Genomic DNA, 25,324 nt, shown 5'->3' on the forward strand with positions numbered 1-25,324 from the left:
ACCTGTCTACAGCACCTCCTACTGGAGAGTTGATCTAGCTACAGCACCTCCTCACTGGAGAGTTGATCTAGCTACAGCACCTCCTACTGGAGAGTTGATCTGTCTACAGCACCTCCTACTGAAGAGTTGATCTAGCTACATCACCTCCTACTGGAGAGTTGATCTAGCTACATCACCTCCTACTGGAGAGTTGATCTGTCTACAGCACCTCCTACTGGAGAGTTGATCTAGCTACAGCACCTCCCACTGGAGAGTTGATCTGTCTACAGCACCTCCTACTGGAGAGTTGATCTGTCTACAGCACCTCCTACTGGAGAGTTGATCTGTCTACAGCACCTCCTACTGGAGAGTTGATCTGTCTACAGCACCTCCTACTGGAGAGTTGATCTGTCTACAGCACCTCCTACTGGAGAGTTGATCTAGCTACATCACCTCCTACTGGAGAGTTGATCTAGCTACAGCACCTCCTACTGGAGAGTTGATCTAGCTACATCACCTCCTGGAGAGTTGATCTAGCTACAGCACCTCCTACTGGAGAGTTGATCTAGCTACATAACCTCCTACTAGAGAGTTGATCTAGCTACATAACCTCCTACTGTAGAGTTGATCTAGCTACAGCACCTCCTCCTAGAGAGTTGATCTAGCTACATCACCTCCTACTAGAGAGTTGATCTATCTACAGCACCTCCCACTGGAGAGTTGATCTGTCTACAGCACCTCCTACTGGAGAGTTGATCTGTCTACAGCACCTCCTACTGGAGAGTTGATCTAGCTACAGCACCTCCTACTGGAGAGTTGATCTGTCTACAGCATGTCCTACTGGAGAGTTGATCTGTTTACAGCACCTCCTACTGGAGAGTTGATCTGTCTACAGCACCTCCTACTGGAGAGTTGATCTGTCTACAGCACCTCCTACTGGAGAGTTGATCTGTTTACAGCACCTCCTACTGGAGAGTTGATCTAGCTACATCACCTCCTACTGGAGAGTTGATCTAGCTACATAACCTCCTGAAGAGTTGATCTAGCTACAGCACCTCCTACTGGAGAGTTGATCTAGCTACATAACCTCCTACTAGAGAGTTGATCTAGCTACATAACCTCCTACTAGAGAGTTGATCTAGCTACATAACCTCCTACTGTAGAGTTGATCTAGCTACAGCACCTCCTCCTAGAGAGTTGATCTAGCTACATCACCTCCTACTAGAGAGTTGATCTAGCTACAGCACCTCCTACTAGAGAGTTGATCTAGCTACAGTACCTCCTACTAGTGAGTTGATCTAGCTACAGCACCTCCTACTAGAGAGTTGATCTAGCTACAGCACCTCCCACTGGAGAGTTGATCTAGCTACAGCACCTCCTACTGGAGAGTTGATCTGTCTACAGCACCTCCTACTGAAGAGTTGATCTAGCTACATCACCTCCTACTGGAGAGTTGATCTAGCTACACATCACCTCCTACTGGAGAGTTGATCTGTCTACAGCACCTCCTACTGGAGAGTTGATCTAGCTACAGCACCTCCCACTGGAGAGTTGATCTGTCTACAGCACCTCCTACTGGAGAGTTGATCTAGCTACATCACCTCCTACTGGAGAGTTGATCTAGCTACATCACCTCCTACTGGAGAGTTGATCTGTCTACAGCACCTCATACTGGAGAGTTGATCTAGCTACATCACCTCCTACTGGAGAGTTGATCTAGCTACATCACCTCCTACTGGAGAGTTGATCTAGCTACATAACCTCCTACTAGAGCGTTGATCTAGCCACATAACCTCCTACTAGAGAGTTGATCTAGCTACATAACCTCCTACTGGAGAGTTGATCTGTCTACAGCACCTCCTACTAGAGAGTTGATCTAGCTACAGCACCTCCTACTAGTGAGTTGATCTAGCTACAGCACCTCCTACTAGAGAGTTGATCTATCTACAGCACCTCCCACTGGAGAGTTGATCTGTCTACAGCACCTCCTACTGGAGAGTTGATCTGTCTACAGCACCTCCTACTGGAGAGTTGATCTGTTTACAGCACCTCCTACTGGAGAGTTGATCTGTCTACAGCACCTCCTACTGGAGAGTTGATCTGTCTACAGCACCTCCTACTGGAGAGTTGATCTGTTTACAGCACCTCCTACTGGAGAGTTGATCTAGCTACATCACCTCCTACTGGAGAGTTGATCTAGCTACATAACCTCCTGAAGAGTTGATCTAGCTACAGCACCTCCTACTGGAGAGTTGATCTGTCTACAGCACCTCCTACTGGAGAGTTGATCTGTCTACAGCACCTCCTACTGGAGAGTTGATCTGTCTACAGCACCTCCTACTGGAGAGTTGATCTGTCTACAGCACCTCCTACTGGAGAGTTGATCTGTCTACAGCACCTCCTACTGGAGAGTTGATCTAGCTACAGCACCTCCTACTGGAGAGTTGATCTGTCTAAAGCACCTCCTACTGGAGAGTTGACCTGTCCACAGCACCTCCTACTGGAGAGTTGATCTGTCTACATCACCTCCTACTGGAGAGTTGATCTGTCTACAGCACCTCCTACTGGAGAGTTGATCTGTCTACAGCACCTCCTACTGGAGAGTTGATCTGTCTACAGCACCTCCTACTGGAGAGTTGATCTGTCTACAGCACCTCCTACTGAAGAGTTGATCTAGCTACATCACCTCCTACTGGAGAGTTGATCTAGCTACATCACCTCCTACTGGAGAGTTGATCTGTCTACAGCACCTCCTACTGGAGAGTTGATCTAGCTACAGCACCTCCCACTGGAGAGTTGATCTGTCTACAGCACCTCCTACTGGAGAGTTGATCTAGCTACATCACCTCCTACTGGAGAGTTGATCTAGCTACATCACCTCCTACTGGAGAGTTGATCTAGCTACATAACCTCCTACTAGAGCGTTGATCTAGCCACATAACCTCCTACTAGAGAGTTGATCTAGCTACATAACCTCCTACTGGAGAGTTGATCTGTCTACAGCACGTCCTACTAGAGAGTTGATCTAGCTACAGCACCTCCCACTGGAGAGTTGATCTGTCTACAGCACCTCCTACTGGAGAGTTGATCTGTCTACAGCACCTCCTACTGGAGAGTTGATCTAGCTACAGCACCTCCTACTGGAGAGTTGATCTGTCTACAGCACGTCCTACTGGAGAGTTGATCTGTTTACAGCACCTCCTACTGGAGAGTTGATCTAGCTACATCACCTCCTACTGGAGAGTTGATCTAGCTACAGCACCTCCTGAAGAGTTGATCTAGCTACAGCACCTCCTGGAGAGTTGATCTAGCTACAGCACCTCCTACTGGAGAGTTGATCTAGCTACATCACCTCCTACTGGAGAGTTGATCTAGGTACAGCACCTCCTACTAGAGAGTTGATCTAGCTACATCACTTCCTACTAGAGAGTTGATCTAGCTACAGCACCTCCTACTAGAGAGTTTATCTGTCTACAGCACCTCCTGCTAGAGAGTTGATCTAGCTACAGCACCTCCTACTAGAGAGTTGATCTAGCTACAGCACCTCCTACTAGAGAGTTGATCTAGCTACAGCACCTCCTACTAGAGAGTTGATCTAGCTACAGCACCTCCTACTAGAGAGTTGATCTAGCTACAGCACCTCCTACTAGAGAGTTGATCTAGCTATATCACCTCCTACTAGAGTTGATCTAGCTACAGCACCTCCTACTAGAGAGTTGATCTAGCTACAGCACCTCCTACTAGAGAGTTGATCTAGCTATATCACCTCCTACTAGAGAGTTGATCTAGCTATATCACCTCCTACTAGAGAGTTGATCTTGCTACAGCACCTCCTATTAGAGAGTTGATCTAGCTACAGCACCTCCTACTAGAGAGTTTATCTGTCTATAGCACCTCCTACTAGAGAGTTGATCTAGCTACAGCACCTCCTACTAGAGAGTTGATCTAGCTACAGAACCTCCTACTAGAGAGTTGATCTAGCTATATCACCTCCTACTAGAGAGTTGATCTAGCTACAGCACCTCCTGCTAGAGAGTTGATCTAGCTACAGCACCTCCTACTAGAGTTGATCTAGCTACAGCACCTCCTACTAGAGAGTTGATCTAGCTACAGCTACCCTTCAGTCTCCCATCCAGGGTTTTAACAAAGCCCAGCCTGCTTAACTATGATGTTTATCAATGACTATTACCAATGTGCTATAGTGAGAATGATTGTTGAGATAGTGCCACTTAAAGACAAAATAGATTCACTGTTGCTATCGAAGTCATTCCAAAGAGAAGGTTTAAGAGAGCAGATGAAATGTGACCATACTTTATCACTCATGTATCATCAATGAGACTATTTAGGCCTATATAGCATTTTCAATGTCATCAACAGCTATTGTTCAATTCAACACAGAAACACAACAAATAATAGACAATACAACAGGCCTTGGGTTTCAAGCTGAGGTTCATTTCAAATGGAATGATATTTTGGGATATTGAATTGTGTTTGGTTGTCAGCACAACCGAATCTTAGCATTTTAAAGATATGTATCTTCTTTGCCACTGACTTAGTCTGGCTTTAATTTCAGTTTGTCTTAGAATTCAGGAAACTGTCAATTCCACCTCCCTCAAACAAAAAAGTATGGAGCGAACTCCAAAACGACTCACCTTGTACATGTAGAGCAAGCCTGCCATCGCACATTGGGAATCGGGGTTGTGGTCAATTACATTTCAATTCCAGTTCATTCAGAAAGTAAACCAAATTCCAATTCCAAATTTTCCTGGCTGAAAAGCATTGAAGAGAATTGGAATTTCAGTGTACTTGCTGAATTGACTTGACATTAAATGGAATTATCATTTTCAATCATTAGTGAAATGCACTACAGTAAAGAGGACTTCATAGAGCTGGGACAATAAACCAAAAATGATTGACACCGACCAAACCAACAAGGGGGTATGAAAGATTTCAGGAACTCCCAGATGAAAAATGAAATTCCTGACAGAGGCCAGTTAAGGGGGGGGTTAGGGGATGGGAGGGGAGGACTGTTTGGGGGAGTGGTTAGCAATGGAATGGTGGTGGGGGATGTGACTGTTATCAAAGGGCAACAGATGTTTTTGGTTTGGGTTTCTCCCTCCCCGGGGTCAGACCAGGCTCATCCTCGCCTCGCAGCACACCAGGCCAGGCTGTGCTGGGCGGGGCCAATGCTGTCATGAACAACAAACCCTAGGTGACCTGGAGCAAGGCCCGGTGGATAGTGGTGACATTGAGGAGGACAGGAGTAGTGGGGCAGATGTATTTAGGGATGACATAAAGACTCAGACAGTAGACACTGTTGTTAGTGGTTTTAGTTTTTTTACAGAAGGATACACTCTTCTAGATTCCCACAGGTCAATCTAAATCAGAGATGGCAGGGACTTTGCCGGGGACCACAACACTGGCCTGTCTGACAGAGCCAGTCCCCTACAGCTGTAGCTTTGATTGGCTATAACATCAGGGAGTAGACCTTTGTCTCACATCATAACAGCCTGGATAACCTTCTAAACAGGGTGGATAGAGATATATCAGAGATAACATTATAAGAATGCAGTGTTGACTGTAATACGATCTGCAGGAGAATATGAATGAACTTATAGGCAAAATACTCATACTGTTGTCACACATTACAAAGAGCTCCAATGAGACAGAGAAGGAAGAGAGAGAAAGTGTGTGAGAGAGAGAGACAGACAGACAGACAGAAAGAGAGAGAGAGAGAGAGGGAGACAGAGAGAAACAGAGAGAGAGAGTGGGAGAGAGAGAGTGAGAGAAAGAGAGAGAGAACAAAAGAGAGAGAGAACAAAAGAGAGAGAGATAGAACAAAAGAGAGAGAGTGAAAGAGAGGGGACTTAGCTACAGAGGGGGGGCTTATACCTTGGGTTTGTAGTTGGTGAGCATGGACATCTCAACGTTCTGTCCCCTGACAGGTTTGGGCTGTCTGGGGGCTGGGGGGCGAGAAGCCTTCTGGTTGTTACGACACAAACAGATGAAGAAGAAAAGGAGGGCGATGGACAGAGGGATGGCTATGCTCGGGACCAGGATGTACAGAATCTCCATGTTACTGCCCCCACGCTTCTCCTTATAATCTGGATGGGACACAGGCAATCCAAACACTGTAAATACACTGTCAATTACCAACATAATGAACTCAGGTAGTACTGTCACTTATTGTTAAACAGACCATAACATAATGCATAACAACTACTGTGTCTATTTGATAGGTCGCAGCACTGACTCCCAATAATAACTTAGTGTTTATGAAGCTTTATAACCCAGCCTGGCACACTGCTAACACCCTCTCTCACTATAGAAAGTGGGGTCATTAGTGCTATATAAACCCTTAAACCCCCTCTATATCTCACCACAGATAGGGTGTCATTAGTGCTATATAAACTCTTAAACCCCCTCTATATCTCACCACAGATAGGGTGTTATTAGTGCTTATAAACCCTTAAACTCCCTATATATCTCACCACAGATAGGGTGTTATTAATTCTATATAAACTCTTAAACCCCCTCTATATCTCACCACAGATAGGGTGTCATTAGTGCTATATAAACCATTAAACTCCCTCTATATCTCACCACATATAGGGTGTTATTAGTGCTATATAAACTCTTAAACCCCCTCTATATCTCACCACAGATAGGGTGTCATTAGTGCTATATAAACTCTTAAACCCCCTCTATATCTCACCACAGATAGGGTGTTATTAGTGCTATATAAACTATTAAACCCCCTCTATATCTCACCACAGATAGGGTGTTATTAGTGCTATATAAACTATTAAACCCCCTCTATATCTCACCACAGATAGGGTGCTATTAGTGCTATATAAACTCTTAAACCCCCTCTATATCACCACAGATAGGGTGCTATTAGTGCTATATAAACTCTTAAACCCCCTCTATATATCACCACAGATAGGGTGCTATTAGTGCTATATAAACTCTTAACTTCTTGGATATAGGGGGCGCTCTTTTAATTTATGTATAAAAAAACGTGCCCGTTTTAAGCGCAATATTTTGTCACGAAAAGATGCTCGACTATGCATATAATTGGCAGCTTTGGAAAGAAAACACTCTAAGGTTTCCAAAACTGCAAAGATATTATCTGTGAGTACCACAGAACTCATGCTACAGGCGAAACCAAGATGAAACTTCAACCAGGAAATGGGCAGAATTTTTGAAGCTCTGTTTCCCATTGTCTCCTTATATGGCTGTGAATGCGCCGGGAATGAGCCTGCCCTTTCTATCGTTTCTCCAAGGTGTCTGCAGCATTGTGACGTATTTGTAGGCATATCATTGGAAGATTGGCCATAAGAGACTATTTACCAGGTGTCCGCCCGGTGTCCTTTGTCTAAATTGGTGCGTAATCTACAAGCTGCACGCAGTCATCCAGTGATTGAGAGGAGAGAGGAGGCTTTCAACTAACGATATATCATGAAGAGATATGTGAAAAACACCTTGAGGATTGATTCTAAACAACGTTTACCATGTTTCAGTCGATATTATGGAGTTAATTTGGAAAAAAGTTTGGCGTTTTGAAGACTGAATTTTCGTTTTTTTTTGGTAGCCAAACAGGACGCACCAAATGGAGCAATTTCTCCTAAACAAATAATCTTTCAGGAAAAACTGAGCATTTGTTATCTAACTGAGTCTCCTCATTGAAAACATCTGAAGTTCTTCAAAGGTAATGATTTTATTTGAATGATTTTCTGGTTTTTGTGAAAATGTTGTCTGCTGATGCTAACGCTAAATGCTACGCTAGCCGCGCTAGCTGTTACACAAATGCTTATTTTGCAATGGTTGAGAAGCATATTTTGAAAATCTGAGATGACAGTGTTGTTAACAAAAGGCTAAGCTTGAGAGCTAGCATATTAATTTAATTTAATTTGCGATTTTCATGAATAGTTAACGTTGTGTTATGCTAATGAGCTGCGGGGATAATTACACTCCTGGATACAGGTTTTTTTCGTAGCTAAACGTGACGCACCAAACGGAGCGATTTCTCCTAAACAAATAATCTTTCAGGAAAAACTGAGCATTTGCTATCTAACTGAGAGTCTCCTCATTGAAAACATCTGAAGTTCTTCAAAAGGTAATGATTTTATTTGAATGATTTTCTGGTTTTTGTGAAAATGTTGCCTGCTAATGCTAATGCTAAATGCTACGCTAGCTGCGCTAGCTGTTACACAAATGCTTGTTTTGCTATGGTTGAGATGCATATTTTGAAAATCTGAGATGACAGTGTTGTTAACAAAAGGCTAAGCTTGAAAGCTAGCATATTAATTTCATTTCATTTGCGATTTTCATGAATAGTTAACGTTGCGTTATGGTAATGAGCTTGAGGCTGTATTCATGATCCCGGATCCGGGATGGCTCGACGCAACAAGTTAAACCCCCTCTATATCTCACCACAAACAGGGATGTCACATAGTTCCAAGCGGACCCCCTCGTCCAGCGTGAAACACCATGGTCCCTCCTGCTTGTTGCCGGGGTTACGGCAGTAGGAGTGTCCTCCGCTGAGCTCGGGGTATTGTACCGCCAGGTAGGTGTGACTGTGAGGGTACTGGGAGTTCCAGGGCTGGCACTGACGACCTGACTTGGTCTTACTGACCGTACCGCGGAAGTCTGAACCACTGCTGTTGAAACACCTGTGGTCTGGTCAAAGGGAGAAGAACATGAGAACATTGTTAGACAATTGGAATGTATAAATGAGAGCGTTTTTACTTTATTGTTGATGGGCTTCACTGTGATATGCAGATCCATGTTAACATGAAAGTATACAGGTCTGCTTTTGTTAATGGACCCTATGGGTTCTGACAGAACCTCTCCAATAGAAAACGTTGAGGTAGACAGTCCAAATAAGTCAAAAGTATCTTCCTCTAGTTGATGGTGTGTGCTATGAAGATGTGTAATAGTCTTTCTGTGTATATAGTATATCATTCCATATCCATCTGAATAATGCAAACTATTAATTTGATAGAAACTGAATGTATTCAACTGAAATGTGTCTTCCACATTTAACCCAACCCCTCTGAATCAGAGAAGTACAGGGGGGGTTTTCTTAATCCATATCCACGTCTTCAGCGGCTGGGAGCAAAATTCGATCCAGCAACCTTTCGGTTCCTGGCCCAACGCTCTAACCACCTGCCGCCCAACCCAAAGTCTATCTGCAATATTAAAGCTGATCTACCAAAATAAATTAATAAAACTCAAATATAATTCTTACTCTTGTTGAAGGGCTCGACCATGGGGATCCCTATCCTCATGCAGTTGGCAGCCTCTGGGCTGGTGTGTCCCGCCAGGTCCTCACAGTTAGGTAGTTTCAGTCTCTTCAGGATGATGGGGTTGGAACGGGCGATGATGTACTCGGTCTTACACAGGTCATTCTCTAGGATCTCACACTCGTCCTTACACAGAGAGGACAGGAGGAGAGGATAGACTTGAGGGTCAAACAAATAATAAAAGCAACATAACATTTTAATAAGAGGACAGCAATGGAAATCATTCCCAGACTTTATTGTGTGTTGTTCTCCATGATTTAACAATGGAAATAAGTCCCAGACTTTATTGTGTGTTGTTCTCCATGATTTAACAATGGAAATAAGTCCCAGACTGTATTGTGTGTTATCCTCCATGATTTAACAATGGAAATAAGTCCCAGACTGTATTGTGTGTCATCCTCCATGATTTAACAATGGAAATAAGTCCCAGACTGTATTGTGTGTCATCCTCCATGATTTAACAATGGAAATAAGTCCCAGACTGTATTGTGTGTCATCCTCCATGATTTAACAATGGAAATAAGTCCCAGACTGTATTGTGTGTCATCCTCCATGATTTAACAATGGAAATAAATCCCAGACTGTATTGTGTGTTATCCTCCATGATTCTAATAAGTCCCAGACTGTATTGTGTTATCCTCCACGATTCTAATAAGTCCCAGACTGTATTGTGTGTTATCCTCCACGATTCTAATAAGTCCCAGACTGTATTGTGTGTTATCCTCCACGATTCTAATAAGTCCCAGACTGTATTGTGTGTTATCCTCCATGATTCTAATAAGTCCCAGACTGTATTGTGTGTTATCCTCCATGATTCTAATAAGTCCCAGACTCTATTGTGTGCTACACCATGATTTAACAATGGAAATCATTCCCAGACTTAATTGTGTGTTATCCTCCATGAATTAACAATGGAAATCATTCCCAGACTTTATTGTGTGTTGTTCTCCATGATTTAACAATGGAAATAAGTCCCAGACTGTATTGTGTGTTATCCTCCATGATTTAACAATGGAAATAAGTCCCAGACTGTATTGTGTGTTCTCCTCCATGATTTAACAATGGAAATAAGTCCCAGACTGTATTGTGTGTTATCCTCCATGATTTAACAATGGAAATAAGTCCCAGACTGTATTGTGTGTTATCCTCCATGATTTAACAATGGAAATAAGTCCCAGACTGTATTGTGTGTTCTCCTCCATGATTTAACAATGGAAATAAGTCCCAGACTGTATTGTGTGTCATCCTCCATGATTTAACAATGGAAATAAGTCCCAGACTGTATTGTGTGTCATCCTCCATGATTTAACAATGGAAATAAGTCCCAGACTGTATTGTGTGTCATCCTCCATGATTTAACAATGGAAATAAGTCCCAGACTGTATTGTGTGTCATCCTCCATGATTTAACAATGGAAATAAATCCCAGACTGTATTGTGTGTTATCCTCCATGATTCTAATAAGTCCCAGACTGTATTGTGTGTTATCCTCCACGATTCTAATAAGTCCCAGACTGTATTGTGTGTTATCCTCCACGATTCTAATAAGTCCCAGACTGTATTGTGTGTTATCCTCCATGATTCTAATAAGTCCCAGACTGTATTGTGTGTTATCCTCCATGATTCTAATAAGTCCCAGACTCTATTGTGTGCTACACCATGATTTAACAATGGAAATCATTCCCAGACTTAATTGTGTGTTATCCTCCATGAATTAACAATGGAAATCATTCCCAGACTTTATTGTGTGTTGTTCTCCATGATTTAACAATGGAAATAAGTCCCAGACTGTATTGTGTGTTATCCTCCATGATTTAACAATGGAAATAAGTCCCAGACTGTATTGTGTGTTCTCCTCCATGATTTAACAATGGAAATAAGTCCCAGACTGTATTGTGTGTTATCCTCCATGATTTAACAATGGAAATAAGTCCCAGACTGTATTGTGTGTTATCCTCCATGATTTAACAATGGAAATAAGTCCCAGACTGTATTGTGTGTTATCCTCCATGATTTAACAATGGAAATAAGTCCCAGACTGTATTGTGTGTTCTCCTCCATGATTTTACTCATGTGCATGTGTCTTTTTCAAGTTTTATGTGTGCTGTTTTTAAAAATGGTCGAATGAATAAACTTAACTAAAACTAAAAAACACGTTAGCCTACCCCAGAAGGAGACTACTACTATTAAACTAGCTAGGGCCATTTCACACCAAATCGATTGATGAGCAAGCCTGAACAGATCTAGCTTTAACTGTCACCAGTCAGGGGCTGTGTATGAAATGGCTCCCTATTCGCTAAATAGTGCACTACTTTGACCAGGAACAATAAGGAATAGGGTCCCATTTCAGCCACAGTCAGTGTTTAATGCTACAAGACTAGTAGGTGTAGTTATAGTAGTAGTTGTGAAGCATGTCATCATACCTTACACAGGTCCCTGGGCTTGTCTGTCCCAGAGCTGCGGTCACATGTAGGGAAGGCAAAGTGGCACAGAGACGGGATGGCGAACAGGGAGCAGCGGTCCGACAGGTGGTTGGATGTTCCGATCATGGTGAAGGCGGCTGGGTGGGGAAAGTGGGAATGTGAATATATGTGTATCAGATCATGTGTGTTCCATACTGTGTAGATCATGTGTGTTCCATACTGTGTAGATCATGTGTGTGTTCCATACTGTGTAGGTCATGCGTGTTCCATACTGTGTAGGTCATGCGTGTTCCATACTGTGTAGATCATGCGTGTTCCATACTGTGTAGATCATGTGTGTTCCATACTGTGTAGGTCATGTGTGTTCCATACTGTGTAGGTCATATGTGTTCCATACTGTGTAGGTCATGTGTGTTCCATACTGTGTAAGTCATGTGTGTTCCATACTGTGTAGGTCATGTGTGTTCCATACTGTGTAGGTCATGTGTGTTCCATACTGTGTAGATCATGTGTGTTCCATACTGTGTAGGTCATGTGTGTTCCATACTGTGTAGATCATGTGTGTTCCATACTGTGTGTTCCATACTGTGTGTTCCATACTGTGTAGGTCATGTGTGTTCCATACTGTGTGTTCCATTCTGTGTAGATCATGTGTGTTCCATACTGTGTAGTTCATGTGTGTTCCATACTGTGTTGGTCATGTGTGTTCCATACTGTGTGTTCCATACTGTGTGTTCCATACTGTGTGTTCCATACTGTGTGTTCCATACTGTGACTTTATCATCCTGAAATCCCGCTCACCACTCTACCAGATATCCTCTCATCCCTCTACCAGATATCCTCTCATCCCTCTACCAGATATCCTCTCATCCCTCTACCAGATATCCTCTCATCCCTCTACCAGATATCCTCTCATCCCTCTACCAGATATCCTCTCATCCCTCTACCAGATATCCTCTCATCATCCTCACTGACAGTAATGACAAGCTACAGACTCAACCAGGGTCGATGGGACCTAGCGCACACACACAAGTCTGGATTGAAAGTGTCTGGTTAGATTTACACAGACTACCAAATCTGGAGCATGACCCTTATCCCCGTACTCCATGTCTGATTAAAATCAAAACTCAGGGATTGAAGGGAAGCACAAAACACACACACACACACACACACACTGGCAGGCAGCATACCTGTGATCTGGGTCTCAATCTCACCCTGCATCTGCAGAGAGTCAACGAAGATGCTGCGGTTTCCTATGAAGCGAGAACAGGCCACTCCCCTGTACGGTTGGCAGAATCCCTCCTCATCAAAATCATCACTGACAACATAGGTGGAGAGGGAGAGAGAAAGAGAGAGAGAGAGAAAGTGAGAGAGAGAGAGAGAGAGAGAGAGTATACATAAGTTATAATTATGACCACTAGAGGGCACCACACACTACACTATAACAGGGATGTGGCAGAAACTCTCTCTCTCTCTCTCTCTCTCTCTCTCTCTCTCTCTCTCTCTCTTCATAGTGGAACAGAGAGTAGATTTCAGTCCTGTTCTAACATCTAAGTTTCCAGTGTGCCAACTGAGAGAGCATAATGTCCTTCCCAGTGTAGTTATTTTATTTTATTAGGATATCTTTTAGTCCTCATTTGGACTAATCTTCCAAGAGTCCATAAACATTAAAATACAATTTATAATACGATCACATTTTTACATATAACACACTGTTACAAACAGACATAATACACTGACATATTGACCAGATAAAACAGTCTAAAAAGATAGATTGGTTCTTCATCTACCAGAGTCCAGCACAACTTTCCTATGTATTGTATTTAAATGGTTTTAAAGTGTTATTTTAATTTCTATATTGAAAGGTTTCTGGTTTACTCAGATAAATGATTCCATTTCTTTATTGCTCTAAATCTAAATGTCATTTTGCCTATTTCTCTTTTCTGTCTGAATGGTGGACAATCTATTCCTAGTTCAACTGTCAACTGTATCCAGAGTTAAAGAGTTAATGTCGGCCGTTGTTTATGGGAGAAGGATGTCTTCCTGGACTTTATAATGAAATACACGAGGAGCAGGGGCTTGGGAAATAAGCATATGTGTGTGTGTGTGTGTGTGTGTGTGTGTGTGTGTGTGTGTGTGTGTGTGTGTGTGTGTGGACTGTTTAACTATACTTGAGAGTATACACAAGAGTAGAACACCAACAAACATTTGACCAACTGAGGACATTTTGTTAGTCCCCACAAGGTTACATGCTATTTCTAGGGGGTTTATGTTTAAGGTTAGAATTAGTGTTAGGGTTAGAATTAGGTTTAGTGTTAGGGTAAGGAGCTAGGGTTAGTTTCAGGGTTAGGTTTAAGGTTAGGTTTTTGGGTTAAAATTAGGGTTAAGGTTAGGGTATGAGTTGGGGTTAGGGGTTAGGGAAAATAGGATTTTGAATGGGACTGAACTTTCACAGATAAACTCACACAAGATTCACACGACTCAAGCGACACATGACTCACAAGACTCACATGCCACATGACTCACACGACACACACAACTCACAAGACTCACACGACTCACAAGACTCACACAACTCACAAGACTCACACGACTCACAAGACTCACACAACTCACAAGACTCACACGACTCACAAGACTCACAAGACTCACACGACTCAGAGACGTCTTCTCACTACGAGCTTATTCAGTCATGTGACTGAAGCCATGCCAGATGAAACCATATAAGTGCATATGACATCATGAGGCACACACATAACTATTATCATATTGTCACAATAAGCACCCTCTTCTTCATCCTGCTTCAAAACCACATGAACTACCCTGGAACATTATGGCTGAGTGAGGCAGATGACCTGGAACATTATGGCTGAGTGAGGCAGATGACCTGGAACATTATGGCTGAGTGAGGCAGATGACCTGGAAAATTATGGCTGAGTGAGGCAGATGACCTGGAACATTATGGCTGAGTGGGGCAGATGCCCTGTAACATTATGGCTGAGTGGGATGACCTGTAACATTATGGCTGAGTGAGGCAGATGACCTGTAACATTATGGCTGAGTGGGACAGATGCCCTGTAACATTACGGCTGAGTGGGACAGATGCCCTGTAACATTACGGCTGAGTGGGACAGATGCCCTGGAACATTACGGCTGAGTGAGGCAGATGACCTGGAACATTACGGCTGAGTGAGGCAGATGACCTGGAACATTATGGCTGAGTGGGACAGATGACCTGGAACATTATGGCTGAGTGGGACAGATGACCTGGAACATTATGGCTGAGTGGGACAGATGACCCGGAACATTATGGCTGAGTGGGACAGATGACCTGGAACATTATGGCTGAGTGAGGCAGATGACCTGGAACATTATGGCTGAGTGAGGCAGATGACCTGTAACATTACGGCTGAGTGGGACAGATGCCCTGTAACATTACGGCTGAGTGGGACAGATGACCTGGAACATTACGGCTGAGTGAGGCAGATGACCTGGAACATTACGGCTGAGTGAGGCAGATGACCTGGAACATTATGGCTGAGTGGGACAGATGACCTGGAACATTATGGCTGAGTGGGACAGATGACCTGGAACATTATGGCTGAGTGGGACAGATGACCTGGAACATTATGGCTGAGTGGGACAGATGACCTGGAACATTATGGCTGAGTGGGACAGATGCCCTGGAACATTATGGCTGAGTGGGACAGATGACCTGGAACATTATGGCTGAGTGGGACAGATGTCCTGGAACATTATGGCTGAGTGGGACAGATGACCTGGAACATTATGGCTGAGTGGGACAGATGACCTGGAACATTATGGCTGAGTGGGACAGATGACCTGGAACATTATGGCTGAGTGGGACAGATGACCTGGAACATTATGGCTGAGTGAGGCAGATGACCTGGAACATTATGGCTGAGTGGGCAGATGACCTGGAACATTATGGCTGAGTGGGACAGATGACCTGGAACATTATGGCTGAGTGGGACAGATGACCTGGAACATTATGGCTGAGTGGGACAGATGACCTGGAACATTATGGCTGAGTGGGGCAGATGCCCTGGAACATTATGGCTGAGTGGGGCAGATGCCATGGAACATTATGGCTGAGTGGGGCAGATGCCATGGAACATTATGGCTGAGTGAGGTAGATACCATGGAACATTATGGCTGAGTGGGGCAGATGACCTGGAACATTATGGCTGAGTGGGGCAGATGACCTGGAACATTATGGACCTGGAACATTATGGTGGGGCAGATGACCTGGAACATTATGGCTGAGTGGGACAGATGACCTGGAACATTATGGCTGAGTGGGGCAGATGACCTGGAACATTATGGCTGAGTGGGGCAGATGCCCTGGAACATTATGGCTGAGTGGGACAGATGCCATGGAACATTATGGCTGAGTGGGACAGATGCCATGGAACATTATGGCTGAGTGAGGTAGATACCATGAAACATTATGGCTGAGTGGGGCAGATGACCTGGAACATTGTGGCTGAGTGAGGTAGATACCATGGAACATTATGGCTGAGTGGGGCAGATGCCATGGAACATTATGGCTGAGTGGGGCAGATGACCTGGAACATTATGGCTGAGTGGGGCAGATACCATGAAACATTATGGCTGAGTGGGGCAGATGACCTGGAACATTATGGCTGAGTGGGACAGATGCCCTGGAACATTATGGCTGAGTGGGACAGATGCCATGGAACATTATGGCCGAGTGAGGTAGATACCATGAAACATTATGGCTGAGTGGGGCAGATGACCTGGAACATTATGGCTGAGTGGGGCAGATGCCCTGGAACATTATGGCTGAGTGGGGCAGATGCCATGGAACATTATGGCTGAGTGAGGTAGATACCATGGAACATTATGGCTGAGTGGGGCAGATGACCTGGAACATTATGGCTGAGTGGGGCAGATGACCTGGAACATTATGGCTGAGTGGGACAGATGCACTGGAACATTATGGCTGAGTGGGGCAGATGCCATGGAACATTATGGCTGAGTGAGGTAGATACCATGAAACATTATGGCTGAGTGAGGTAGATACCATGAAACATTATGGCTGAGTGGGGCAGATGACCTGGAACATTATGGCTGAGTGAGGTAGATACCATGAAACATTATGGCTGAGTGAGGTAGATACCATGAAACATTTTGGCTGAGTGGGGCAGATGACCTGGAACATTATGGCTGAGTGAGGTAGATACCATGGAACATTATGGCTGAGTGGGGCAGATGCCATGGAACATTATGGCTGAGTGGGGCAGATGACCTGGAACATTATGGCTGAGTGGGGCAGATGACCTGGAACATTATGGCTGAGTGGGACAGATGCACTGGAACATTATGGCCGAGTGAGGTAGATACCATGAAACATTATGGCTGAGTGAGGTAGATACCCTGGAACATTATGGCTGAGTGGTGCAGATGACCTGGAACATTATGGCTGAGTGGGGCAGATGCCCTGGAACATTATGGCTGAGTGGGACAGATGCCATGGAACATTATGGCTGAGTGGGACAGATGACATGGAACATTATGGCTGAGTGAGGTAGATACCATGAAACATTATGGCTGAGTGGGGCAGATGACCTGGAACATTGTGGCTGAGTGAGGTAGATACCATGGAACATTATGGCTGAGTGGGGCAGATGCCATGGAACATTATGGCTGAGTGGGGCAGATGACCTGGAACATTATGGCTGAGTGGGGCAGATACCATGAAACATTATGGCTGAGTGGGGCAGATGACCTGGAACATTATGGCTGAGTGGGCAGATGCCCTGGAACATTATGGCTGAGTGGGACAGATGCCATGGAACATTATGGCTGAGTGAGGTAGATACCATGAAACATTATGGCTGAGTGGGGCAGATGACCTGGAACATTATGGCTGAGTGAGGTAGATACCATGGAAACATTATGGCTGAGTGAGGTAGATACCATGAAACATTATGGCTGAGTGGGGCAGATGACCTGGAACATTATATGAGTGGGGTAGATACCATGGAACATTATGGCTGAGTGGGGCAGATGCCATGGAACATTATGGCTGAGTGGGGCAGATGACCTGGAACATTATGGCTGAGTGAGGTAGATACCATGAAACATTATGGCTGAGTGAGGTAGATACCATGAAACATTTTGGCTGAGTGGGGCAGATTACCTGGAACATTATGGCTAAGTGAGGCAGATGACCTGGAACATTATGGCTGAGTGGGGCAGATGCCCTGTAACATTATGGCTGAGTGGGACAGATTGCCTGGAACATTATGGCTGAGTGGGACAGATGCCATGGAACATTATGGCTGAGTGAGGTAGATACCATGAAACATTATGGCTGAGTGGGGCAGATGACCTGGAACATTATGGCTGAGTGAGGTAGATACCATGGAACATTATGGCTGAGTGGGGCAGATGACCTGGAACATTATGGCTGAGTGGGGCAGATGACCTGGAACATTATGGCTGAGTGGGCAGATGCCCTGGAACATTATGGCTGAGTGGGGCAGATGACCTGGAACATTATGGCCAGATGCCCTGGAACATTATGGCTGAGTGGGACAGATGCCTGGAACATTATGGCTGAGTGAGGTAGATACCATGAAACATTATGGCTGAGTGGGGCAGATGACCTGGAACATTATGGCTGAGTGAGGTAGATACCATGGAACATTATGGCTGGGGCAGGAGTGGGGCAGATGACCTGGAACATGGCTGAGTGGGGCAGATATGGAACATTATGGCTGAGTGGGGCAGATGACCTGGAACATTATGGCTGAGTGGGGCAGATGACCTGGAACATTATGGCTGAGTGGACAGATGCCCTGGAACATTATGGCTGAGTGGGACAGATGCCTGGAACATTATGGCTGAGTGGGACAGATACCATGAAACATTATGGCTGAGTGGGGCAGATGACCTGGAACATTATGGCTGAGTGGGGCAGATACCATGGAACAACATTATGGAACTGAGTGGGGCAGATGACCTGGAACATTATGGCTGAGTGGGACAGATGCCCTGGAACATTATGGCTGAGTGGGACAGATGAACATTATGGCTGAGTGGGGCAGATGCCATGGAACATTATGGCTGAGTGGGGCAGATGACCTGGAACATTATGGCTGAGTGGGACAGATGACCTGGAACATTATGGCTGAGTGGGACAGATGACCTGGAACATTATGGCTGGGACAGATGACCTGGAACATTATGGCTGATGGGACAGATGGCCTGGAACATTATGGCTGAGTGGGGCAGATGACCTGGAACATTATGGCTGAGTGGGGCAGATGACCTGGAACATTATGGCTGAGTGGGGCAGATGCCATGGAACATTATGGCTGAGTGGGGCAGATGACCTGGATGATGCCCTGGAACATTATGGCTGAGTGGGACAGATGCCATGGAACATTATGGCTGAGTGAGGTAGATACCTGGAACATTATGGCTGAGTGGGGCAGATGACCTGGAACATTATGGCAGATAGATACCTGGAACATTATGGCTGAGTGGGACAGATGCCCTGGAACATTATGGCTGAGTGGGACAGATGCCATGGAACATTATGGCTGAGTGAGGTAGATACCATGAAACATTATGGCTGAGTGGGGCAGATTACCTGGAACATTATGGCTGAGTGGGGCAGATGACCTGGAACATTATGGCTGAGTGGGGCAGATGCCCTGGAACATTATGGCTGAGTGGGACAGATGGCCTGGAACATTATGGCTGAGTGGGGCAGATGCCTGGAACATTATGGCTGAGTGGCAGATGACCTGGAACATTATGGCTGAGTGGGACAGATGCCATGGAACATTATGGCTGAGTGAGGTAGATACCATGAAACATTATGGCTGAGTGGGGCAGATGACCTGGAACATTATGGCTGAGTGAGGTAGATACCATGAAACATTATGGCTGAGTGAGGTAGATACCATGAAACATTATGGCTGAGTGGGGCAGATGACCTGGAACATTATGGCTGAGTGAGGTAGATACCATGGAACATTATGGCTGAGTGGGGCAGATGACCTGGAACATTATGGCTGAGTGGGGCAGATGACCTGGAACATTATGGCTGAGTGGGGCAGATGACCTGGAACATTATGGCTGAGTGGGACAGATGCCCTGGAACATTATGGCTGAGTGGGACAGATGACCTGGAACATTATGGCTGAGTGGGGCAGATGACCATGGAACATTATGGCTGAGTGGGGCAGATGACCTGGAACATTATGGCTGAGTGGGACAGATGCCCTGGAACATTATGGCTGAGTGGGACAGATGCCATGGAACATTATGGCCGAGTGAGGTAGATACCATGAAACATTATGGCTGAGTGGGGCAGATGACCTGGAACATTATGGCTGAGTGAGGTAGATACCATGGAACATTATGGCTGAGTGGGGCAGATGACCTGGAACATTATGGCAGAGTGGGGCAGATGACCTGGAACATTATGGCTGAGTGGGACAGATGCCATGGAACATTATGGCTGAGTGGGACAGATGCCCTGGAACATTATGGCTGAGTGGGACAGATGCCATGGAACATTATGGCTGAGTGAGGTAGATACCATGAAACATTATGGCTGAGTGGGGCAGATACCTGGAACATTATGGCTGAGTGAGGCAGATGACCTGGAACATTATGGCTGAGTGGGGCAGATGCCCTGGAACATTATGGCTGGGGCAGATGCCATGGAACATTATGGCTGATGGGCAGATGACCTGGAACATTATGGCTGAGTGGGACAGATGCCATGGAACATTATGGCCTGGAAACATTATGGCTGAGTGGGGCAGATGACCTGGAACATTATGGCTGAGTGAGGTAGATACCATGGAACATTATGGCTGAGTGAGGTAGATACCATGAAACATTATGGCTGAGTGGGGCAGATGACCTGGAACATTATGGCTGAGTGTAGGGAACATTAGATGACCATGGAACATTATGGCTGAGTGGGGCAGATGACCTGGAACATTATGGCTGAGTGGGGCAGATGACCTGGAACATTATGGCTGAGTGGGACAGATGCCCTGGAACATTATGGCTGAGTGGGACAGATGACCTGGAACATTATGGCTGAGTGAGGTAGATACCAGAAACATTATGGCCAGATGACCTGGAACATTATGGCTGAGTGGGGCAGATGACCTGGAACATTATGGCTGAGTGGGACAGATGACCTGGAACATTATGGCTGAGTGGGACAGATGACCTGGAACATTATGGCTGAGTGAGGTAGATACCATGAAACATTATGGCTGAGTGGGGCAGATGACCTGGAACATTATGGCTGAGTGGGGCAGATGCCCTGGAACATTATGGCTGAGTGGGACAGATGCCATGGAACATTATGGCTGAGTGGGGCAGATACCATGAACATTATGGCTGAGTGGGGCAGATGACCTGGAACATTATGGCTGAGTGGGGCAGATGCCTGGAACATTAACAGATGACCTGGAACATTATGGCTGAGTGGGCAGATGCCCTGGAACATTATGGCTGAGTGAGGTAGATACCATGAAACATTATGGCTGAGTGGGGCAGATGACCTGGAACATTATGGCTGAGTGAGGTAGATACCATGAAACATTATGGCTGAGTGAGGTAGATACCATGAAACATTATGGCTGAGTGGGGCAGATGACCTGGAACATTATGGCTGAGTGAGGTAGATACCATGGAACATTATGGCTGAGTGGGGCAGATGCCTGGAACATTATGGCTATGGGGCAGATGACCTGGAACATTATGGCTGAGTGGGGCAGATGACCTGGAACATTATGGCTGAGTGGGACAGATGCCCTGGAACATTATGGCTGAGTGGGACAGATGACCTGGAACATTATGGCTGAGTGAGGTAGATACCATGAAACATTATGGCTGAGTGGGGCAGATGACCTGGAACATTATGGCTGAGTGGGCAGATGCCCTGGAACATTATGGCTGAGTGGGCAGATGCCATGGAACATTATGGCTGAGTGAGGTAGATACCATGAAACATTATGGCTGAGTGGGGCAGATGACCTGGAACATTATGGCTGAGTGAGGTAGATACCATGGAACATTATGGCTGAGTGGGGCAGATGACCTGGAACATTATGGCTGAGTGGGGCAGATGACCTGGAACATTATGGCTGAGTGGGACAGATGCCTGGAACATTATGGCTGAGTGGGACAGATGCCCTGGAACATTATGGCTGAGTGGGACAGATGCCATGGAACATTATGGCTGAGTGGGCAGATACCATGAAACATTATGGCTGAGTGGGGCAGATGACCTGGAACATTATGGCTGAGTGAGGCAGATGACCTGGAACATTATGGCTGAGTGGGGCAGATGCCTGGAACTGGAACATTATGGCTGAGTGGGCAGATGACCTGGAACATTATGGCTGAGTGGGGCAGATGCCCTGGAACATTATGGCTGAGTGAGGTAGATACCATGAAACATTATGGCTGAGTGGGGCAGATGACCTGGAACATTATGGCTGAGTGAGGTAGATACCATGAAACATTATGGCTGAGTGAGGTAGATACCCTGGAACATTATGGCTGAGTGGGGCAGATGACCTGGAACATTATGGCTGAGTGGGGCAGATGCCCTGGAACATTATGGCTGAGTGGGACAGATGCCATGGAACATTATGGCTGAGTGGGACAGATGACCATGGAACATTATGGCTGAGTGAGGAGATGTGGAACAGATGGCCATGAAACATTATGGCTGAGTGGGGCAGATGACCTGGAACATTATGGCTGAGTGAGGTAGATACCATGGAACATTATGGCTGAGTGGGGCAGATGACCTGGAACATTATGGCTGAGTGGGGCAGATGACCTGGAACATTATGGCTGAGTGGGGCAGATGACCTGGAACATTATGGCTGAGTGGGGCAGATGACCTGGAACATTATGGCTGAGTGGGACAGATGCCCTGGAACATTATGGCTGAGTGGGACAGATGCCATGGAACATTATGGCTGAGTGAGGTAGATACCATGAAACATTATGGCTGAGTGGGGCAGATGACCTGGAACATTATGGCTGAGTGAGGTAGATACCATGAAACATTATGGCTGAGTGAGGTAGATACCATGAAACATTTTGGCTGAGTGGGGCAGATGACCTGGAACATTATGGCTGAGTGAGGTAGATACCATGGAACATTATGGCTGAGTGGGGCAGATGCCATGGAACATTATGGCTGAGTGGGGCAGATGACCTGGAACATTATGGCTGAGTGAGGTAGATACCATGAAACATTATGGCTGAGTGAGGTAGATACCATGAAACATTTTGGCTGAGTGGGGCAGATTACCTGGAACATTATGGCTAAGTGAGGCAGATGACCTGGAACATTATGGCTGAGTGGGACAGATTGCCTGGAACATTATGGCTGAGTGGGACAGATGCCATGGAACATTATGGCTGAGTGAGGTAGATACCATGAAACATTATGGCTGAGTGGGGCAGATGACCTGGAACATTATGGCTGAGTGAGGTAGATACCATGGAACATTATGGCTGAGTGGGGCAGATGACCTGGAACATTATGGCTGAGTGGGGCAGATGACCTGGAACATTATGGCTGAGTGGGGCAGATGCCCTGGAACATTATGGCTGAGTGGGGCAGATGACCTGGAACATTATGGCTGAGTGGGGCAGATGCCCTGGAACATTATGGCTGAGTGGGACAGATGCCATGGAACATTATGGCTGAGTGAGGTAGATACCATGAAACATTATGGCTGAGTGGGGCAGATGACCTGGAACATTATGGCTGAGTGAGGTAGATACCATGGAACATTATGGCTGAGTGGGGCAGATGCCATGGAACATTATGGCTGAGTGGGGCAGATGACCTGGAACATTATGGCTGAGTGGGGCAGATGACCTGGAACATTATGGCTGAGTGGGGCAGATGCCCTGGAACATTATGGCTGAGTGGGACAGATGCCATGGAACATTATGGCTGAGTGAGGTAGATACCATGAAACATTATGGCTGAGTGGGGCAGATGACCTGGAACATTATGGCTGAGTGAGGTAGATACCATGGAACATTATGGCTGAGTGGGGCAGATGCCCTGGAACATTATGGCTGAGTGGGGCAGATGCCATGGAACATTATGGCTGAGTGGGCAGATGCCCTGTAACATTATGGCTGAGTGGGACAGATGACCCGGAACATTATGGCTGAGTGGGGCAGATGACCTGGAACATTATGGCTGAGTGGGGCAGATGACCTGGAACATTATGGCTGAGTGGGACAGATGACCTGGAACATTATGGCTGAGTGGGGCAGATGACCTGGAACATTATGGCTGAGTGGGGCAGATGACCTGGAACATTATGGCTGAGTGAGGTAGATACCATGGAACATTATGGCTGAGTGGGGCAGATGCCTGGAACATTATGGCTGAGTGGGGCAGATGACCTGGAACATTATGGCTGAGTGGGAAAGATGACCTGGAACATTATGGCTGAGTGGGACAGATTGCCTGGAACATTATGGCTGAGTGGGACAGATGCCATGGAACATTATGGCTGAGTGAGGTAGATACCATGAAACATTATGGCTGAGTGGGGCAGATGCCATGGAACAGTATGGCTGAGTGGGACAGATGCCCTGTAACATTATGGCTGAGTGGGACAGATGACCCGGAACATTATGGCTGAGTGGGGCAGATGCCATGGAACAGTATGGCTGAGTTGTGGCAGATGACCTGGAACATTATGGCTGAGTGGGAAAGATGACCTGGAACATTATGGCCAGATGACCTGGAACATTATGGCTGAGTGGGACAGATGACCTGGAACATTATGGCTGATGACCTGGAACATTATGGCTGAGTGGGACAGATGACCTGGAACATTATGGCTGGGTGGGGCAGATGACCTGGAACATTATGGCTGAGTGGGGCAGATGCCATGGAACAGTATGGCTGAGTTGTGGCAGATGACCTGGAACATTATGGCTGAGTGGGGCAGATGCCCTGGAACATTATGGCTGAGTGGGACAGATGCCATGGAACATTATGGCTGAGTGAGGTAGATACCATGAAACATTATGGCTGAGTGGGGCAGATGACCTGGAACATTATGGCTGAGTGGGACCATGGAAGATACCTGGAACATTATGGCTGAGTGGGACAGATGCCCTGGAACATTATGGCTGAGTGGGACAGATGCCATGGAACATTATGGCTGAGTGAGGTAGATACCATGGAACATTATGGCTGAGTGGGGCAGATTACCTGGAACATTATGGCTGAGTGGGCAGATGACCTGGAACATTATGGCTGAGTGGGGCAGATGCCCTGGAACATTATGGCTGAGTGGGACAGATGGCCTGGAACATTATGGCTGGGGAGTGCCATGGAACAGTAGATGGCAGATGACCTGGAACATTATGGCTGAGTGGGACAGATGCCATGGAACATTATGGCTGAGTGAGGTAGATACCATGAAACATTATGGCTGAGTGGGGCAGATGACCTGGAACATTATGGCTGAGTGAGGTAGATACCATGAAACATTATGGCTGAGTGGGCAGATACCATGGAACATTATGGCTG

General features: G+C 45.9%; 1 protein-coding gene across 1 annotated transcript in view; it reads right to left on the reverse strand.

The window, feature by feature from the left end:
* Positions 1-25,324, reverse strand: part of LOC112241993 (inactive tyrosine-protein kinase transmembrane receptor ROR1-like) — a 284,717-nt gene that overhangs the window by 12,479 nt on the left and 246,914 nt on the right. The window contains exons 5-9 of the mRNA XM_042322372.1: positions 12,900-13,027; positions 11,710-11,846; positions 9,233-9,413; positions 8,416-8,661; positions 5,872-6,083 (exon numbers count right to left, since the gene is read on the reverse strand). Coding sequence (XP_042178306.1) covers positions 5,872-6,083; positions 8,416-8,661; positions 9,233-9,413; positions 11,710-11,846; positions 12,900-13,027 — 904 coding nt within the window. The remainder of the gene's footprint in view (positions 1-5,871; positions 6,084-8,415; positions 8,662-9,232; positions 9,414-11,709; positions 11,847-12,899; positions 13,028-25,324) is intronic.

The sequence above is a fragment of the Oncorhynchus tshawytscha genome, linkage group LG05, assembly GCF_018296145.1.
Source record: "Oncorhynchus tshawytscha isolate Ot180627B linkage group LG05, Otsh_v2.0, whole genome shotgun sequence".
Classification (NCBI taxonomy): domain Eukaryota; kingdom Metazoa; phylum Chordata; class Actinopteri; order Salmoniformes; family Salmonidae; genus Oncorhynchus; species Oncorhynchus tshawytscha.